This window comes from Rhinopithecus roxellana, chromosome 4, assembly GCF_007565055.1.
Source record: "Rhinopithecus roxellana isolate Shanxi Qingling chromosome 4, ASM756505v1, whole genome shotgun sequence".
Taxonomy (NCBI): domain Eukaryota; kingdom Metazoa; phylum Chordata; class Mammalia; order Primates; family Cercopithecidae; genus Rhinopithecus; species Rhinopithecus roxellana.
The window spans coordinates 26,904,056-26,923,546 of NC_044552.1; the positions used below are offsets into that span (position 1 = coordinate 26,904,056).

The 19,491-nt window shown below is 49.5% G+C and overlaps 2 protein-coding genes across 5 annotated transcripts; both read right to left on the reverse strand.

Moving 5' to 3' along the window:
* Positions 1-594: 594 nt before the first annotated feature.
* On the reverse strand, positions 595-5,090 carry DAXX (death domain associated protein). Of its 4 annotated transcripts, none has more exons than XM_010357842.2 (8): positions 4,934-5,090; positions 3,757-4,016; positions 2,775-3,282; positions 2,419-2,630; positions 2,041-2,263; positions 1,419-1,884; positions 1,036-1,258; positions 595-841 (listed from the first exon to the last, which is right to left on the reverse strand). In XM_010357842.2, the coding sequence occupies exons 2-8, from the start codon at positions 3,961-3,963 to the stop codon at positions 782-784; spliced, it is 1,899 nt and encodes a 632-aa protein (XP_010356144.1). In that variant the 5' UTR covers positions 3,964-4,016; positions 4,934-5,090; the 3' UTR covers positions 595-781. The 4 variants fall into 4 exon arrangements, with proteins under 4 accessions (XP_010356144.1, XP_010356142.1, XP_030784138.1 ...); XM_010357840.2 differs by having other exon boundaries at positions 2,775-3,606; XM_030928278.1 differs by having other exon boundaries at positions 2,775-3,606; positions 3,757-4,013; positions 4,934-5,089.
* A 5,595-nt stretch (positions 5,091-10,685) lies between these two features.
* SMIM40 (small integral membrane protein 40) lies at positions 10,686-10,925 on the reverse strand. The gene has a single exon (XM_030928279.1). The coding sequence runs from the start codon at positions 10,923-10,925 to the stop codon at positions 10,686-10,688; it is 240 nt and encodes a 79-aa protein (XP_030784139.1).
* Positions 10,926-19,491: the final 8,566 nt, after the last annotated feature.

The window sequence follows — 19,491 nt, forward strand, 5'->3', positions numbered from 1 at the left end:
TTTAAAGCTATAAGCCTGTCTTTTCCCATTGGCGATGGGTTCAGGTATCGTTCCCCAGGCTCCGCCTCTGAGCTGTGACCATTAGCTGGTTGGTGGGATCTAATCGCCCTCTTCCGAGCTCTTTACAGCCCCCTGAAGCCCCGCCCCCTTTCTCCGGGCCTGGATTGGCCAAATAACCTTGAAGTCGGCCCCTCATTGGCTTTTTCACTCCTACTGCACGAAGTGAAAAAGTAAAGTGCGTTAAGGCGGCTGAAGCACTTAAAAAAAAAAAGTACAGCCTGAACAACATGGCGAAACCCTGTCTCTACAAAAAATACAAACAACAAAAACAAAAATTTAGCCAGGTATGGTGGCACGCGCCTGTAGTTCCGGCTACTCGGGAGGCTGAGGCATTATCACTTGAGACTGGGAGGTCCAGGCTGCAGTGAGCTGTGATCGCACCACTGCACTCTGGCCTGGGCGACATAGCGAGACAACAACAAAAGACCAGGCTAGAAAGGGCAGATCGGGACTAACCCGGGGATATTGGGCTAACCCTGAGCAAGGGGACAGCTAATGCCAATCTGTAACAGAAGGACAAGAAAAAGACAGTGATACAGTAAGAAAAGAACTTTATTGTTTATTAATGTTTCTGTGTAAAACTTAAGCTTTTTTTTTTTTTTTAAAAGAAACACCACCAAAAGGGGATTAGCTTAGTCCATCCCTTCCTCAGTCATCTGCTTCCCACATTCCTCCAAATGCTATCCCAAAACATTCTGGAGGCAGGGAGAAGGGGAGGCAGCTAATCAGAGTCTGAGAGCACGATGATCTCTTCTGGATCGCACTGTGTGGCCACACTTGTCTGCAGGGAAGTGAGAGACAAAGAGTCAGAGAGATCTGGAGTACAGGAGAAAAGAAACAGGAGGATTTACAGGATAAAACGGGTGGGAAAAAGGAAGAGACAGGATGTGGCAGGTGCAATATTCAGACAGAGCAGCTAAAACAGACAATGAAAGAGAACAAATTATCAGAAGAAACACGGCCTCCCCTTCTTACCTTGCAAGTACCAGGCCGAGGAGGTTGTGACTGGGGGGTTTGGGACAGCTGGGCTGGAGAAGGGATGCAGAGGGAGCTGGTCACCAGGCCATGGCTGGGAGAGTCCACCCTTGTGGAGGAATCAGCAACCGGGGCCAAGGAAGCCAACGGGGAAGGTGGGCTGGGCAGGGTACATATCTTTTTCCCATTCTTCTCATGCACTGACCTTTGCCTTTCCACATAGCTAGAAACCGAAACATAAATATGTGGAGGGGTAAGGGAAGACTGAGGCTGGAGGAGGGCAGTCCAGTCTCTCCCAGCAGACTCAGTTCCCCAATATTCCTCTCCGAAAGTCCCCTGCAATCCCTCCTTGGCTTCCCTCTTCCTCCTCCTGTTGTTATTACCTGTTTCCTAATGGCCCTGATCCTGTTTGCTTCTTCTCCTTCCGAGATTTTTTGCAGGGGGGACCAGAATCTCCCCAGTTGTGAGGAGAGACGCCTCCATTGAAGGAAGTAGAAGAGACCATGCCTGCCCCATTCTCTAAGACAGTGGTGAAGGGCTCCTCTGATTGCTTCCTGGAAGAGGAAATGTCCATCTCCACAGAGGAAGGGGTATCCAGGGGCAAAGCTTCAATCTCTAGCTCAAAGAGCTGAGACACAGGGCTTTCTTCCTCCAGGGTCAGCTCCTCAGGCTGTTCTCCATTGCTTTCAGCATCTATGCTGGAGGGGGCCAGGGGTTCTTCTGACAGTAACAATGGTGACACTTTGTTTTGCTGCTCCCCTGAAGACCTGCTGATCTGTTTGCCAGGTTCCAGGTTCTTTTCAGTGGAGATCTGTGGTGAGGACATGGGGCTCCTGTCTCCATCTTTACCTGGAAAAGAAGAAAAGCGGGGAGGGTAGCCCGAGAATGAGGGGAAAAAATACTGCTGAGAGGACACTAGGAGGAGGAAGGGAAAGGTCTCAAACAGGTGGCTTATGCCTAACAAAAACAGAAATGGCAGGTGAGGAGAATGTTCCCTTGACATACCTGCTGCTTCTTCCTCTTCCTCCTCCTCTTCATCGTCCTCCTGACCCTCCTGCATCTGTTCCAGATCCTCCTCCTCTTCAGAATCTGTGGCCTCCTCCTCTTCTTCTTCTTCCTCCTCCTCCTCGTCCTCCTCCTCTTCCTCATCACTCTCCTCATCTTCTTCATCATCTGTCTCGGCTTTGGAGGCAGAAGGGCACCCCTGGGATGCCATTCCACTAGGGCCCTGGGGGACAAAAAAGTTTCTCTAAGGAATCCCTTGCCCCAGAGGGTTTGGTTCTTGCATTCCTTCTCATGCTCCCCCATCAGTCAACCTGGACTCCCTGGTGGCCAGTGCAGGGGAAGGACAATGTCTCTCTGAAGGCTTTACCCCATCCACACCTCACCAGAATCCAAGGAGGCTTCGGGGGTGTCTTCAGAGTGAGAAGAGGTGCCTTGGAGCCGAGCTCTTCTCTTTTTTCTCTCGCCCTCCTCACTTTTGTCTTGCAACATTGCATATTTGGAGATGACCTCATCCAGCCGACTCATGGCCAAACTCCGGTTTTCCCGAAGGCGCCGGGCCAACACAGGATCTGATAGTGCAGGGTCAATGCCTACGTGTGAAGACATAAAGTCAGAGCACTCAGCTGTGGAAGGGACTAGAAGAGTACAAACCCTAGAAAGGACTAGAGAGATGCCCCATCCGCCTCATACCTGACATATAAGGGTCACTGAGAGGCATCCCACTAACCCCCTACCTGGCCTATAGTCATCTGTGAGGTGGCAGCCAAAGTTGTAGATGAGATCGAGGTGACGTCGTTCCTGTAACCGGATGCCCACATCTCGGAAGGCATCCTGAGCCATGAGCTGGAGCTGCTGTCGGGGGAGGCCAAGGCTGTGTCGGGCAGCTGCCTTCTCTACTGCCCGAAGCACGTCCCCATAGTCAGGGAAGGTATCAGGCCCTGGCTTGTTGATGAGCCGCTCAATGCGCCTGTTAACCTCAGGGTAGCGGGTGCCACGGTAGGGGATGCGCTGCTCTATGACACGGCCGGTCAGTGAAGAGCAGTCTTTCAGCTCACATAGTCGCCCAAAGAGGCGGATCAGCTTACGCTTCAACCGTGCCTCCTGCAGGTATGTGGAGTCTGGGTCATCCAATTCTGAGAGATCCAACTCCTTTTCCTGCAGCCGCCGGATCTCTGCCACATAGAGCGCCAGCAGCTGCTCCAAGCGCTGGATCTGCCGCCGGGAACCACGGGTCCTTGGGGCCTGAGAGGCAGTGTTTTCAGCATTTGTGGGGTCCAAGGAGAGGTGTGTGGGAGGGTTATTCCCAGAGGGCTCATTGGAGGTGGTGGCAGCAGGGGCCAAGTTCAGCTTCTTTTTGGCTGAGTGGGCCTTGAGAACAGTGCAGAGCTCATTGATGTAGACATAGAGCTTAGATGGCCGGCACCGGGCCCGAGATAGGACCCGAGAGAGGATGTTGCAGAACTCCGCCGAGGCCAAAAACAGAGAGTGGGCACGTTGCTGCCGGTTACAGAGGAATGGGACCACCTCAGGGTGGTCCGCTGTCTGCGTCTTACAAAGTTCAAGGAACTAGAAGGTTCAGGGCAAGAAGGAAGGGGAAGAGAGACAAGGGAGGGGGTTGAGAGAAAGGGGAGTGGGGTTAGCGGGGAAAAAAGGACAGGAGAGCCAGTCAGCCATCCCCCTCCCTGGGGTACAACAATCTTCCCCGCTAAAGCTCACCTCTTCGAACAGCTTCTCATTCTCCAGCTTGTAGCACTTCTTGCCGCCCGAACTACTGCTTCCTCTGGCCCCATGAGGCTCAGAAGAGCTAGGGGCTTCTGCCCCTGGTGAGGCCGCACTGGGGAGTGGATGGGAGGGCCCTGGCTGAGCAGCTGCTTCATCTTCGTCATCATCATCCAGCACGATGATGCTGTTAGCGGTGGCCATGGGGGAATCAAATCCCCCGGAGGGAGGAAGTGGTGGGGATTTCAGAACTCCTGCTGGAAGGGGATGGGGCCTCAGAATGAGCCCCTCCAGTATAGCCCCATCCCTTCACCTCACGCATTTTCTGAACTCCTTGGGTTTCAGTAACATCCAGCCCTGACCAACACTGTCTTCACCACCTGATTTCAATAACCATTAGTTCTATATGCTATTCGGGCCCTTCAAGTGGTGTGGGGGGGTCAACCCCCCCACACACCTTAAGTTGCCACCTTCTGCTCCACCCCTCACGTCGATTTCCGGTCTTTCTGTTGCATTTCCCCTCACGTCGATTTCCGGTCTTTCTGTTTCATTTCCCCACTATTTCTCAGAGTTGGCAAGTTGGTTCTTTCTCCCACACTGCTCCCTAAATCGTCCTGACACCCCCATGCACAGACAACACACTCCTGTGGGCGCCACCTCATGTGTTTGCCCCCTCTGCCCTCAAGCAAGTCAACCCCACACCCGCCCCATCCTGAATGATCACCCCAACTCCTAGACTCTCTGAGGTGAAAGAGGTTCCCTCCCAACAGTCCGTTCTCTTTTCCCCTCCTTGAATTATCTCCATATTTCACCCTCAGATAAGTCTCCTCAAACTGGGTCTTTAGGTTGAAGATATTTTACCCAAGTCCCCTCCCTTTCACCCCACCCTAATTTCCCCCATTCTCTCGGTGACCTGTAACTAATTAGAAGTCCCCCCGCACCGCGCTACGCTCTCCCGATTCCTCTTAGATCCCAACCCTGGGTCCGGCCGGTCCGGTAGATGCGCTTCCCGCCAAATCCCCCTCCCCCAGTTCAGCCCCCGGCCGCCCCACTCCCTTTCAGGGATAGGAAGGTACCACAGTTTTCCCCTCAGACTCAGAGCCCGGCTCTCCCCAATACCTCTGCCTCGATATCCCCGCCCCCGCCTCTGATCCCCGCACCGTCCGGCCCCCACCTCAGAAACCGTCTCTCGAGGCGACCCTCGCCGCAGATCTCAGAACCTCGCATGGTTCCCTCCGCCTTCCTTCCCACTCCCACCGCAGGCCCCACTACGGACCGGAAGCCACAGAGTTTCCGCCTGCATGCAACTAAGCGCCGCCATATTGTCGTACGGAACAAGGCTTCCTGTGGCCGGAAGTGGCCGTAGGCCCGCCCCGCGAACACCTCCAGTGCCGCCCACATAGTCAGCGCTGTTGTCCAGGTCGGAGTTTGTCTCCCCGAACCCGGGCGTCCCAAAGCAGCTGGGGGCCGCCATTTTGCCGTACGGCGCTGGCTACGCCAGAACTTCGGTGCGCAGCCAGTGGAGCTCTTTTCGCCCGGTGCTTCTCTGACTCCTCCAATCAGAAACTTCCTCCCTGGGGCCCAACCGCCCGGCGAGTGGCGCGTGGGGAGGACGGAGCCTCCTTTCCAAGGAGGGGCAGGGGAACTGAACAGGGTGGTTTAGGAATTGGGCTTTCCAAAGCTGCGCAGGGTTTCAGAGAATGGCAGAAGTCTCTTAAAAGGGAAGTAAAACCTTTTTCTTCAACTAGACTATTGGCAAGCTATCTGGCCCTGCTTTCCTGTCCCCCAGGTTCCCATTTCCGCGGCTTATTCGGCTGACCCAGCCCCTTCCCCTGCAAGGGCGGCGCGCTCCTTGCCGCTGTCCAGCAGCTGCTTCTACTGCCAGGTGCTGCGTCCCGCGATCGTTATAACACATGCGTACAAATGAGCACAACGCGCCATACAAAAGTGTTATTATTATTACTATTGTTGCTGATTTGCTTTTCAAGCTTCACCACAGAACTAATGACCAACCAGACGGTTGGGACCTGAATGGTTCTCCTTCTCCAGAGGGGGTCCTCGAAGGGCTGTCAGTGCTGACTGTGAGGCCGTGCTTTGTCGTGGAGGCCCAGGGTCTGCGGATGGACGATGATGGGGTGGGGCTTGGAGGAGAGTTTGAGCCTCTGCGAGGGCTGCTGTGAAACGAAATGAGGCTCATAAAATACTTGGGGTTTCCTCCTCCTCTTCTGGGAGAGGGGGAAAAAAGAATGAAGGATGAAGAAACAGACTTGATACCCACCTCGTTGAGTTTAGGGAGGTTGGAGGGAGTCGTGGAGGCAAGGCTGGGTCCAGAGGTGAGCTTATGAGGAAACCAGAAAGATTAACAAGGTCCCAATCGCTAAGACTCCCATTTCCACAAGTGGTGGGCATCTTGCCGCTTAACTAGGTTCACAGAATTTACTACATCCCTAACGCTGAGTCATAGAATCACAAACACCCGTCCATTGAACAATCCCACATCACTTCTCTCCAGTCGTCAAAGTCTACAGCTTTCAAAATGGGGAACATAAAAAACCTCTGCGGGGACTGGAACTTGGGAGATGTAAGGGATTTAATTTCCAGAACCTCAACTTTCCCAAAATTGGTCTTCCTAAGGAAACACCTGCAGTACAGGTTCTCATTCTTCACTTCTCCTTTTACAATAGAGACACCTTCTTAAAAAAAAAAAGAAAGAATCGTTCTTTTTCCCCTCCCCCCTCAAAAGTGTAGTTCTCAACCATGAAATCTCCTGGGGCATTCTTACCTGTTTAAAATAAAGGGAAATGTACCCTGTTTCTTTCACTAAGGCACCATGAACACCTTTTCTTTTTTTTCTTTTATTTCCTTTCTTTTTTTGTTTGTTTCTTTTTTTAAAGGCAAGGTCGGCCGGGCGCGGTGGCTCACGCCTGTAATCCCAGCACTTTAGGGGACCGAGGCGGGCGTATCATGGGGTCAAGAGATGGAGACCATCCTGGCCAACATGGTGAAACCCCATCTCTACTAAAAATACAAAAAATTAGCTGGGCGTGGTGGCAGGCGCCTGTAGTCCCAGCTACTCAGGAGGCCGAGGAAGGAAAACCGCTCGAACCCGGGAGGCGGAGGTTGCAGTGAGCCGAGATCGCATCATTGCACTCCAGCCTGGGCGACAGAGCGAGATTATCTCAAAAAAAAGAAAAGAAAAAGAAAAAGAAAAAAAGGGTCTTGCTTTTTTTTTTTTTTTTTTTTTTTCTGAGATGGAGTCTCGCTCTGTCGCACAGGCTGGAATGCAGTGGCCGGATCTCAGCTCACTGCAAGCTCCGCCTCCCTGGTTTACGCCATTCTCCTGCCTCAGCCTCCCGAGTAGCTGGGACTACAGGCGCCCGCCACCTCGCCCGGCTAGTTTGTTTTGTGTGTGTGTGTGTATTTTTTAGTAGAGACGGGGTTTCACCGTGTTAGCCAGGATGGTCTCGATCTCCTGACCTCGTGATCCGCCCGTCTCGGCCTCCCAACGTGCTGGGATTACAGGCTTGAGCCACGGCGCCCGGCCAGGGTCTTGTTCTATCAACCAGGCTGGAATGTGGTGGTACGATCATAGCTCACTGTAACCTCAAATTCCTGGGCTCAAGCCATCCTCCCACCTCAAGTAGCTAAGACTACAGGCGCACACCACCTCACCGGCTAATATATATATATATATATATATTTTTTTTTTTTTTTTTTTTTGAGACGGAGTCTCGCTCTGTCACCCAGGCTGGAGTGCAGTGGCCGGATCTCAGGTCACTGCAAGCTCCGCCTCCCGGGTTTACCCCATTCTCCTGCCTCAGCCTCCTGAGTAGCTGGGGATACAGGCGCCAGCCACCTCACCCGGCTAGCTTTTTGTATTTTTTAGTAGAGACGAGGTTTCACCGTGTTAGCCAGGATGATCTCGAACTCCTGACCTCGTGATCCGCCCGTCTCGGCCTCCCAAAGTGCTGGGATTACAGGCTTGAGCCACCGCGCCCGGCCTAAACATTTCTTTTTAACAGTTATAAAAATGTGTACCATCGGCCAGGCGCGGTGGCTCACGCCTGTAATCCCAGCACTTTGGGAGGCCGAGGCGGGCGGATCACGAGGTCAGGAGATCGAGACCACCCTGGCTAACAGGGTGAAACCCCCGTCTCTACTAAAAATACAAAAAAAAAAAAAAAAAAAAAAAGATTAGCGGCGCTTGGTGGCAGGCGCCTTGTAGTCCTAGCTACTTAGGAAGCTGAGGCAGGAGAATGGCATGAACCCGGGAGGCGGAGCTTGCATCATGAGCCGAGATCCCACCACTGCACTCCAGCCTGGGTGAAAGAGCAACACTCTTCCAAAAAAAAAAAACAATGTGTACAATCACATGTTTATAAGAACATTCTGTTCTTATAATAATCGTAACAGTGACTCCAGAATAATTTTTAACAGTTAGAGTCTTAAAAACACAAGAAAGATATTTTTCATCTCCATTAATATATATGTATATGCAGGAAGATGTAAAAGTCTGGTCAATAAAGGACTTTCAAGTATAAAAGCATAAAGTTTGTGGGGAAGTGGAGTAGTAGTAGGAGCTCAAGGAGAAAAGAGGCAATGAAAGAAAAAAAGGAATGATTCCCAACTGGTAAGAACTTATTGATACTTTTTTTTTTTTCAGACGGAGTCTTGCTCCGTCACCCAGGCTGGAGTGCAATGGCACAATCTTGGCTCACTGCAACCTCCCCCTCCCAGGTTTAAGCGATTCTCCTGCCTCAGCCTCCTGAGCAGATGGGAATACAGGCGCATGACACCATGCCCAGCTCAATTTTTGTATTTTTTTTTTTTTTAGTAGAGATGGGTTTTCGGCATATTGGCCAGGCTGGTCTCGAACTCCTGACCTCGTGATCCACCCAACTTGGCCTCCCAAAGTGCTGGGATTACAGGTGTGAAGCACTGCACCCGGCGTCACTATGATACTTCAGTTCCACTGGACAATATATGGTGATCTAATTGTTTTATTTTAAAATGCCGGGCCAGGCATGGTGACTCATGCCTGTAATCCTAGCACTTTGGGAGGCCAACGTGGGCAGGTCACTTGAGGTCAGGAGTTTGAGACCAGCCTGACCAACATGGTGAAACCTCGTCTCTACTAAAGATACAAAAAATTAACCAGGTGTGGTTGTGGGTGCCTGTAATCCCAGCTACTCGGGAGGCTGAGGCAGGAGAATCCCTTGAATTTGGGAGGTGAAGTTTGCAGTTAAGCCAAGATCGTGCCACTGCACTCCAGCCTGGGTGACAGAGCAAGACTCTGTCTCAAAAACTAAAAAAATTTTAAAAACAATAAATAAATTAATTAATTAAATAAAATAAAATGTGGCCAGATGCTGTGGCTCACCACCTATAATCCTAGCACTTTGGGAAGTTGAGGTGGGTGGATTGCTTGATCTCAGGAGTACAGACCAGCCTAGGCAACATAGTGAGACCTCATCTCAATAAATAAATAGGCTGGGTGCAATGGTTCACGCCTGTAATCCCAGCACTTTGGGAGGCTGAGGTGGGTGGATCACTTGACATCAGGAGTTCCAGACCAGCCTTGCCAACACAGTGAAACCCCATCTCTACTAAAAATACAAAAATGGCTAGGCATGGTGGCGCACACCTGTAGTCCCAGCTATTTGGGGGCCTGAGACAGAAGAATCGCTTGAATCTGGGAGGCAGAGGCTGCAGTGAGCCGAGATCACTGCCACTGCACTCTAGCCTGGGCGACAGAAGGACTCTGTCTCAAAAAACAAAAAAAAGAGTTCGAGACCAGCCTGGCCAACATGGTGAAATCCCCGTCTCTGCTAAAAATATAAAAATCAGTCAGGCGTGCTGGTACACACCTGTGGTCCCAGCTACTCAGAAGGCTGTAGCAGGAGAATCGCTTGAACCCCAGAGGCAGAGGTTGCAGTGAGCCGAGATTGTGCCACTGCACTGCAGCCTGGGAGACAGAGCAAGACTCCAGACTCCACTTCAAATAAATAAATAAATACATACATACATACATACATACATACATAAATGTGAATATTTTCAATATGCCAGAATTACATCCTTGAAACAATTTTTATTTATTTATTTATTTTTGGAAGGAGTCTTACTCTTATCACCCAGGCCAGAGTGCAATGGTGCGATCTCGGCTCACTGCAACTGCCTCCAGGGTTCAAGCGATTCTCCTCCTCAGCCTCCGAGTCGCTGAGGCACACAATCAGGTGCCCACCAACTTGCCCAGCTAATTTTTGTATTTTTAGTAGACACAGGATTTCACCATATTTGCCAGACTGATCTTGAACTCCTGACCTCAGGTGATCCCCCTGCCTCGGCCTCCCAAAGTTCTGGGATTACAGGCGTGAGCCACTGCGCCCGGCCACAATTTTAACTGATGATGAAAATTTTTAGATACCTACTTAAAGATATGTGAAGGAGTATATACTTTTTCAAAATTATTTCCCGGAGTATAGGTGTAGAATTTAAGATTGCTGCCCTGGCCGGGCGCAGTGGCTCGCGCCTGTAATCCCAGCACTTTAGGAGGCCAAGGCGGGCAGATCACCTGAGGTCAGGGTTCGAGACCAGCCTGACCAACATGGAGAAACCCCGTCTCTACTAAAAATACAAAATTAGCCGGGTGCGGTGGCACATGCCTGTAATACCAGCTACTTAGGAGGCTGAGGCAGGAGAATCCCTTGAACTCTGGAGGCAGAGGTTGCAGTGAGCCAAGATCGCGCCATTGCACTCCAGCCCCGGCAACAAGAGCAAAACTCCATCCCCCACCCCACCAAAAAAAAAGACTGCTGCCCTAAGCTATCCAAGCATCTCCTCCACAGTCCCCAGCACTCCCATTTCCCTCCTGTCTCCCCTCTCACCTCCTTGGTGAGGAAAGAAGATGTTTATAGGAAAGGTGGTCACAATTCCAGCTCCTCCTCCTTCTGAGGTGTCCCCAGGAGCCAGTCCCCTAACTTTGCCCATGGTAGTGACCACAGCAGCTTATAAGCAACCTCCAGCATCAGCAGTGTCAGGAAGAGGGCCAGGAAGATAAAGAAAGCCTTGTCCAAGGCACGTCGCATGGGACCCCTGGGAGGAGAGGGACCCTGGGCAAATGCCAGGAACACATCCCCCTCGTCCACATCACCTTCCTCTGCCATCCTGACTCACAGTCAGACAGCTGACTGGATCAGGGGGCTGGGATGGAAGGCCTTGCTCAGCACTGCCGGGATTAAGGGGCATGGCCATGGCAAGTCCTGCACCTGCCAGTCCTGACCCTAATTCCCATACTTAAGAGAAAAGAAAGAGGACCCTCTGAGCCTTCGGATCAATTATGTAAACATCCAGCGTGATGTGAAAGGTCTGGACTAAATGATCCATGAACTCTTTTCAGCTTTTTCATAGTATAATTCTGTGATTTGGAAACTGAAGGCCCAACATGGAGGCATAAGCTAGAATTGCCTGTCATTCTGGGTCTCAAGTCTCAAAGGCTCAAGGCTCAAAGTCTTGGGCCCCAACTGATAGAGTGAGGAAATGGAACTACCATGCATCTGTGGGCAATTGTCAGTCAAGGATCCAAAGCCCCTTCTGGCCGGATGGTAGGGGGTGAGTTGGTCTATCCTAACCAAGGCGGGTGGGAATAAGCAGAGGGGACTTGAGTTCTCACAGGAGTAGTTCTCCCCACTGGGTCTGCAGGCAGCTAAGTTTGAGATGTTGTTACCCAGAGCACTCTCTTCCTAATGATAATGCAAGGATTATCATTGACTGCATGAGCCCAAGGGGAGGCTTATAAAAAGACAAAGACCATGATGGAGCAGCAGGGCAAGGGTATGTGATTGGGACTTGGCTATTGGGTTGGGGTTATTTTACTTTACTTACTTATTTATTTATTTAGAGACGGAGTCTCGCTCTGTCTCCCAGGCTGGAGCGCAGTGGCACGATTTCAGCTCACTGCAACCTCTGTCTCCTGGGTTCCAGCAATTCTCCTTCCTCAGCCTCCTAAGTAACTGGGATGTTGGGAGCAGGCCCCCAAAATCTGGCCATAAACTGGTCCCAAAACTGGCCACAAACAGAATCTCTGCAGCACTATGACATGTTCATAATGGTCCTAACGCCCATGCTGGAAGGTTGTGGGTTTACGGGAATGAGGACAAGGAACACCTGGCCCACCCAGGGTGGAAAACCGCTTAAAGGCGTTCTTAAGTCACAAACAATAGCATGAGCGATCTGTGCCTTAAGGACATGCTCCTGCTGCAGTTAACTAGCCCAATCTATTCCTTTAATTGGGCCCATCCCTTCATTTCCCATAAGGGATACTTTTAGTTAACTTAATATCTATGGAAACAATGCTAACGACTGGATTGCTGTTAATAAATACGTGGGTAAATCTCTGTTTGGGGCTCTCAGCTCTGAAGGCTGTGAGACCCATGATTTCCCACTTCATACCTCTATTTTTATATGTGTGTGACTTTAATTCCTCTAGCGCCACTGGGTCAGGGTCTCCCCTACTGAGCTGGTTCAGCACTGGGATTACAGGCATGTGCAACCACGTCCGGCTAATTTTTTTGTATTTTTAGTAGAGACGGGGTTTCACCATGTTGGTCAAGCTGGTCTGGAACTCCTGACCTCAAATGATCTGCCCACCTTAGCCTCCCAAAGTGCTGAGATTACAAGTGTGAGCCACTGCATCCAGCCAGGGTAATTTTAAAGAAGAGTGAAGTTTTGCCATTGATGGTCCAGGTCTCAGAGGCTACTGGTGGAGGATGTGGTTGAGGAGTTTGTTGGGGCATGGATTGAAGACCTTTTCTTTTCTTTCTTTTTTGATTGATTGAAGACCTTTTCTTAGGCCGGGCGTGGTGGCTCACGCCTGAAATCCCAGCACTTTGGGAGCCTGAGGCGGGTGGATCAATTGCAGTCAGGAGATCAAGATCCGCCTGGTCAACATGGTGAAATCCTATCTCTACTTAAAATACAAAAATTATCTGGAAGTGGTGGCGTATGCCTGCAATCCCAGCTACTTGGGAAGCTGCTGCAGGAGAATCTCTTGAAACCGGGAGGCGGAGGTTGCCGTGAGCCAAGATCATGCCACTGCAACTGCACTCCAGCCTGGGTGACATAGTGAGATTCTGTCTCAAAAAAATAAAAATAAAAAAAGAAGACCTTTTATTGATCCTGTTCCCCAGGCATTGGCCTGAAGGTTGGGTAGGGAAATTGAAGCCCATCTAGAGACAAGGGATTTCCCCAAGTGAGGGTGAGGGAGGGGAGGGGGAACGGTGGAGGAAGCAGTGTACCTTATACTGAGAACCTTTAGAGCCTCCTACCTAAAATATTTCATTTTCATTTTTACGTCAATAGGAAGACCTTGTTCCTTTTTTTTTTTTTTTTTCTTTTTTTTTACCAGATCTTTTTTTTTTTTGAGATGGGATCTCACCCTGTCGCCCAGGATAGGGGGTGCAATGGCACGATCTCAGCTCACTGCAACCTCTGCCTCCCGGGTTCAAGCGATTCTCCTGCCTCAGCCTCCCAAATAGTTGGAATTACAGGCACGTGCCACCACGCCTGGCTAATTTTTTGTATCTTTAGTAGACACGGGGTTTCACCATGTTGGCCAGGCTGGTCTCAAACTCCTGACCTCGTGATCCACCCACCTCGGCCTCCCAAAGTGCTGGGATTACAAGCGTGAGCCACCGCACCCAGGCTACAGGATCTTGCTCTGTCACCCAGGCTGGAGTGTAGTGGCTCAAACATGGCCCACCGCAGCCTTGATCTCCCTGGCTCAAGCAATCCTCCCATCTTAGCCTCCTGAGTAGTTGGGACCACAGGTGTGTGTCACCACGCCTGGCTCATTTTTGAATTTTGTAGAGACAGGGTCTCGCTATGTCACCCCGGCTGGTTTCTAACTCCTGAGCTTAAGCAGTCCTTCCACCTCAGCCTCCCATCATTCTGGAATTACAGGCATAAGCCTCCATGCCTGACTAGGAAAACCTTCCTTACTTGGGAAGTCAAGTCACCCCCCAAAAGAGCAGAAATGATGTTATAATGTTTCAAGGGCTGGGCGCGGTGGCTCACACCCGTAATCCCAGCACTTTGGGAGGCCGAGGTAGGCGGATCACAACGTCAGAAATTCGAGACCATCCTGGCAAACACGGTGAAACCCCGTCTCTACTAAAAATACAAAAAATTAGCCAGGCGTGGTGGTGGGTGCCTGTAGTCCCAGCTACTCGGAAGGCTGAGGCAGGAGAATGGCGTGAACCCCAGAGGCGGAGCTTGCAGTGAGCCGAGATCGCGCCACCGCACTCCAGCCTGGGCGACAGAGCAAGACTCTGTCTCAAAAAAAAAAATGTTGTTTCAAGTCGTGCCGCATTGTCTTTTATGGAAGCTGCAAAGGAGTCTCAAAAGAGTAAAAAAACCCTGGACTAGAATTTAAACTGATCTCTTAGTTGTGTGAAGCTGTGGACAAGTCACATGACCTTTCTTTAGTTGTTTTTTTTTTTTTTTTTTAAATAAAATCAGAAAAAGTTCTTGCTTCCCAGAATTATTCTGGGAGATAAATGAAATAAAGGTTTTTTGATGTTGTGGGTCTTTTGTAAATTATAAAGCCCTGTGTAAATGTAACATATTAATCTCTGGTACCCTCACTTACATCCCAGGCAAGTGTGCAATAAGGCCACACAAACACCTTTATTGTCTCTTTACCATTCCTTTCACATGGTAGATTCAGCACCAAGATCTTGTATAATAAATAAACCTAGCACCTTGTTGGAATTTTAATTTTGAAATAATTTTCAGCTTACAGAAAAATTTAAGAACAGTTCCAAGAACTTCGGCATGTACCTCTTTCACTCAGATTCTCCATTTGTCAACACTTGGCTGTATTTGTTCCATCTCGCTCTCAACCCCAGTATAACCATGTGTTACAGGTTGAATTGTGTCTCCTAGAAATTCATATGTTGTGCAGCCATAAAAATGAACAAGAGCTGGGCTGGGCGCAGTGTCTCATGCCTGTAATCTCAGCACTTTGGGAGGCCAAGGCGGGCAGATCACGAGGTCGGGAGGTCGAGACCATCCTGGCTAACGTGCTGAAAGCCCGTCTCTACTAAATATACAAAAATTTAGCCAGGCATGGTGGCATGGGCCTGTAGTCCCAGCTACTCGGGAGGCTGAGGCAGGAGAATAGCTTGAACTCGGGAGGTGGAGGTTGCAGAGAGCCAAGGTCGCATCACTGCACTCCAGCCTGGGCAACAGAGCGAGACTACATCTCAAAAAAAAAAAAAAAAAAAAAAAGAACAAGATCAAGTCAGGCGCAGTGGCTTATGCCCCTGTAATCCCAGAACTTTGAGAGGGTGAAGCGGGCGGATCACAAGGTCAGGAGTTCGAGACCAGCCTGGCCAACATGGCAAAACCCCATATCTACTAAAAATACAAAAATTAGCCGGGCATGGTGGCAGGCACCTATAATTCCAGCTAGCTACATGGGAGGCTGAGGCAGGAGAATCACTTGAACCCAGGGGGCCGAGGTTGCAGTGAGCTATGATCTCACCATTGCACTCCAGCCCCGGTGACAGTACAAGACTCCTCTAAAAAAAAAAAAAAAAAAAAAAAAAAGATGAAGAATTCATGTGTCCACATGTTCTCACTTATAAGTGATGATGAGAACACATGGACACAGGGTGGGGAACAACAAAACTGGGTCCTGTCTCGGGGAGCGGGGGAAGGAAGAGCACCAGGAAGAATAGCTAATGGATGCTGGGCTTAATACCTAGGTGATGGGATGATCTGTGCAGCAAACCACCATTGCACCTGTTTACCTACGTAACAAACCTACACGTCCCACACATGTACCCCTGAACTTAAAATAAAAGTCGAGGCCGGGCGCGGTGGCTCAAGCCTGTAATCCCAGCACTTTGGGAGGCTGAGACGGGTGGATCATGAGGTCAGGAGATTGAGACCATCCTGGCTAACACGGTGAAACCCCGTCTCTACTGAAAAAATACAAAAAAACTAGCCGGGCAATGTGGCGGGCGCCTGTAGTCCCAGCTACTCGGGAGGCTGAGGCAGGAGAATGGCGTAAACCCGGGAGGCGGAGCTTGCAGTGAGCTGAGATCCGGCCACTGCACTCCAGCCCAGGCAACAGAGCGAGACTCCGTCTCAAAATAAATAAATAAATAAATAAATAAATAAATAAATAAATAAATAAATAAATAAAAGTCGAAGGAAAAAAAATAAAATTCATATGTTGACGTCCTAACTCCCAGTTCCTTAAAATGTAACCTTATTTGGAAATAAGGTTGTTGCATATGTAATTGGTTAAATGAGGTCATACTGGAGTTGAGTGGGCCGCTCACCCCCTTTATTAAAAAGGGAAGTTTGGACATAGGCTTGCAGATAGAAAATGACATGTGACCATGAAGGCAGAGATCAGGTTGATATGTCAAAGACTGCCAGCAGGCCAGGCACCATGGCTTATGCCTGTAATCCCAGCACTTTGGGAGGCTGAGGCAGGTGGATCACCTGAGGTCAGGAGTTAGAGACCAGCCTGGTCAACATGGTAAAACCCCATCTCTACTAAAAATACAAAAATTAGCTGGGCGTGGTGGTGGGTGCCTATAATCCCAGCTAGCTACTCAGGAGCCTGAGGTAGGAGAATCGCTTGAATCCCGGGGGGCCGAGGTTGCAGTGAGCCGAGATCACACCACTTTACTCCAGCCTGGGTAAAAGAGCAAAACTCCATCTCAAAAACACACACACACAAGGGCGGGCGCGGTGGTTCATGCCTGTAATCCCAGCACTTTGGGAGGCCAAGGCGGGTGGACCTGAGGTCAGGAGTTTGAGATCAGCCTGGCCAACATAGTGAAATCCTGTCTCTACTAAAAATACAAAAAATTGGCCTGGCACAATGGCTCACGCCTATAATCCCAGCACTTTGGGAGGCTGAGGCGGGCGGATCACGAGGTCAGGAGTTCGAGACTAGCCTGGCCAACATGGTAAAACCCTCTCTCTACTAAAAATACAAAAATAAGCAGGGCGTGGTGGTGGGCGCCTGCAATTCCAGCTATTCGGGAGGCTGAGGCAGGAGAATTGCTTGAACCTGTGAGGCATAGTTGCAGTGAGCCGAGATCGTGCCACTGCACTCCAGCCTGGGTGACAGAGTGAGACGCTGTCTCAGAAAAAAAAAAAAAAAAAAACATATATATATAATATATAATGTTATATATATATAATATATATAAAGTTATATGTATATAAAGTTTATATATAATATATATAATGTTATATATATATATATAAATAAATAAAGTTAGCTGGGCATGGTGGTAGGCACCTGTAATCCCAGCTACTCAGTTGGGAGGCTGAGGCAGGAAAATTGCTCAACCCTGGGAGGCAGAGGTTGCACTGAGCCAAGATGTCGCCATTGCACTCCAGCCTGGGCGACAGAGCAAGACTCCATCTCAAAAAAAAAAAAAAAAACTTAGCTGCCCGTGGTGGTGCACACCTGTAATCCCAACTACTCAGGAGGCTGACTGAGGCAGGAGGACCGCTTGAACCTGGGAGGCAGAGGCAGAGGTTGTAGTGAGCTGAGATTGTGCCACCACTCTAACCTGGGTGACAGAGCAAGACTCCATCTCAGAAAAAAAAAAAAAAAAAAAGGTCTAGTGTAAATGTATGTTCTTTGAAGTAGAACTGCTAGGTCAAAGAATATGTAAATACTTGATTTGGGTAGATATTTTTAAAATGCTTTCTGTAGAGGCCGCACCAGTGTACCTTCCTTCCTGTCAGCATTGTGTGACAGTACCAGTTTCCTTTCCCCACCCCTGTCAGCTGAGAGTGTTATCAAACTGTTTTTTTTTTTTTTTTTTTTTTTTTGAGACAGAGTCTCACTCCATCACTCAGGCTGGAGTGCAGTGGTATGGATCTCGGCTCACTGCAACTTCCATCTTGTAGGTTCGAGCCATTCTTATGCCTCAGCCAGTAGCTGTGATTACAGGTGTATGCCACCAGCAGCTAATTTCTATATTTTTAACAGAGACAGGTGTTTGCCATGTTTTTTTGTTTGTTTTGAGACAGAGTCTTGCTCTGTTGCCCAGGTTAGTGTGCAGTGGCATGAACATGGATGGTTCACTGCAGCCTCAACCTCCTGGGTTCAGGTGATCCTCTTTTCTCAGTCTCCCAAGTAGCTGGGACTCCAGGTGGGCGCCACCATGCCCTCCTAAACTCTACCTTTTGGTGACAGTGACTAGCCACCAAGGCACACTGTAAAGTCCTCAGATAACAGGAAGTGGTAGAGAACTGCAGCCAATCTAATACCTAGACAAATTCAAGGTGGGACCTATCAGGTACTATGCTTGTTACTTGGGTGATTAAATTACCTGTACACCAAAGCCCCATGACACACAATTTACCTATATAACAAACCTACACACGTACCCCTGAACCTAAAATAAAAATTAAAAAATAAAATAATGCAAAGTTTGGGCTACAGAGTATAAGTGAGAGATATTCAGCTATTGGGAGTTTATAAAAGACCCACAAACATCATACTAGAGCAAAAGTCAATTTGAACATCTGCCACAGCCAGAGGAAACCAAAATCACTAGTAGTGTGTGGCCGTCAGGTAAAGCATTTTGTCCCCTGCACCTCCTCTGCTTCCGGCTGTGAGGGGGAGGGTGAAGAGTCAGACACAGGAAGGCAAGAAAGAAATTCTTGAGGAAGCCAGCCACTCCGCCAGTTTCCCACTGGCAGCTTCCCATGTCAAGACACTCAGTCGGAGCTGGCCGAGAGAAAAATGTAATTCAAAATGATGCTTGGAAGATTTTTTTTTTTTTGGTTCCAGGGATTGAGCAGATATGCTCTGTGGCCTGCCTGAGTTATCTTTCACGGGCAGTGGGAGAACTAACCCCACAGGACAGGTTTAAAGGGGTGGGGACACTTGAGTGTGGGGGGTGCATGGCAACATATTCAAGCTTATGTACATGGCATTGAGGTCGGGACATGGAAAAATACTGAGGCACTGTGTGTATGTTAATTGTGTGTGAGAATGAAACTCCTTGACCCTGAAAACAGGACAGGGAGTGGAGGGTGTGGTGAGATAAGGAATGCTGAAAACAGCCTCCTGAGAATGTGGTTTGAGTGCTTTTACAAGGCCGCAGGTGTCTCACAACCTGACCTCAAAAAAGCCATCGAGTGGATGTTTGTGATTTAACAAGTCCTTTCAATAAGTATTTGGCAGACTGACGCTGCGGGGGGCTCTCTTAGAAGGACTGCCCCCCCTCCTCCCCCGGCTTCCCCGGTCGCACTCAGCTGGAATTGTCTAAGAACTCATTCTTGGCGTTCACTGCGAGCTATAAACTCTGCAAGGCGACATGATCGCCTTGAAGTTATGCGTGGAGGAGAGCACATCAATTTTAGGAGAATCCCTGTAAGAGACACTCCTGACTGCCATCAGGTGGACAGGACCCACGCGAAAAATACCACGGGTTCGGTTATGGTGGGTCAGGAAATGAACAAAGAACAAAAAGTGTGTTTTGTTTTGTTTTTTTTGAGATGGAGTCTCACTCTGTCACCCAGACTGGAGTGCAGTGGCACGATCTCGGCTCACTGCAACTTCCGCCTCCCTGGTTCAAGTGATTCTCCTGCCTCAGCCTCCTGAGTCGCTGGGATTACAGGTGCGCGTCACAACGCCCGGTTAAGTTTTGTATTTTTAGTAGAGGCGGGGTTTCATCATGTTGG

Excerpts from the sequence above, each read along its gene's own strand:
- DAXX (XM_010357843.2), bottom strand. The coding sequence starts at position 4,986 with ATGCGAGGTTCTGAGATCTGCGGCGAGGGTCGCCTCGAGAGACGGTTT. Across the intron at positions 3,947-4,933 it reads CTCGAGAGACGGTTTCTGAG|CATCATCGTGCTGGATGATG; the intron begins GTGGGGGCCGGA and ends CACCGCTAACAG. Across the intron at positions 842-1,035 it reads CTCGGCCTGGTACTTGCAAG|ACAAGTGTGGCCACACAGTG; the intron begins GTAAGAAGGGGA and ends ACTTCCCTGCAG.
- SMIM40 (XM_030928279.1), bottom strand. The coding sequence starts at position 10,925 with ATGGCAGAGGAAGGTGATGTGGACGAGGGGGATGTGTTCCTGGCATTT.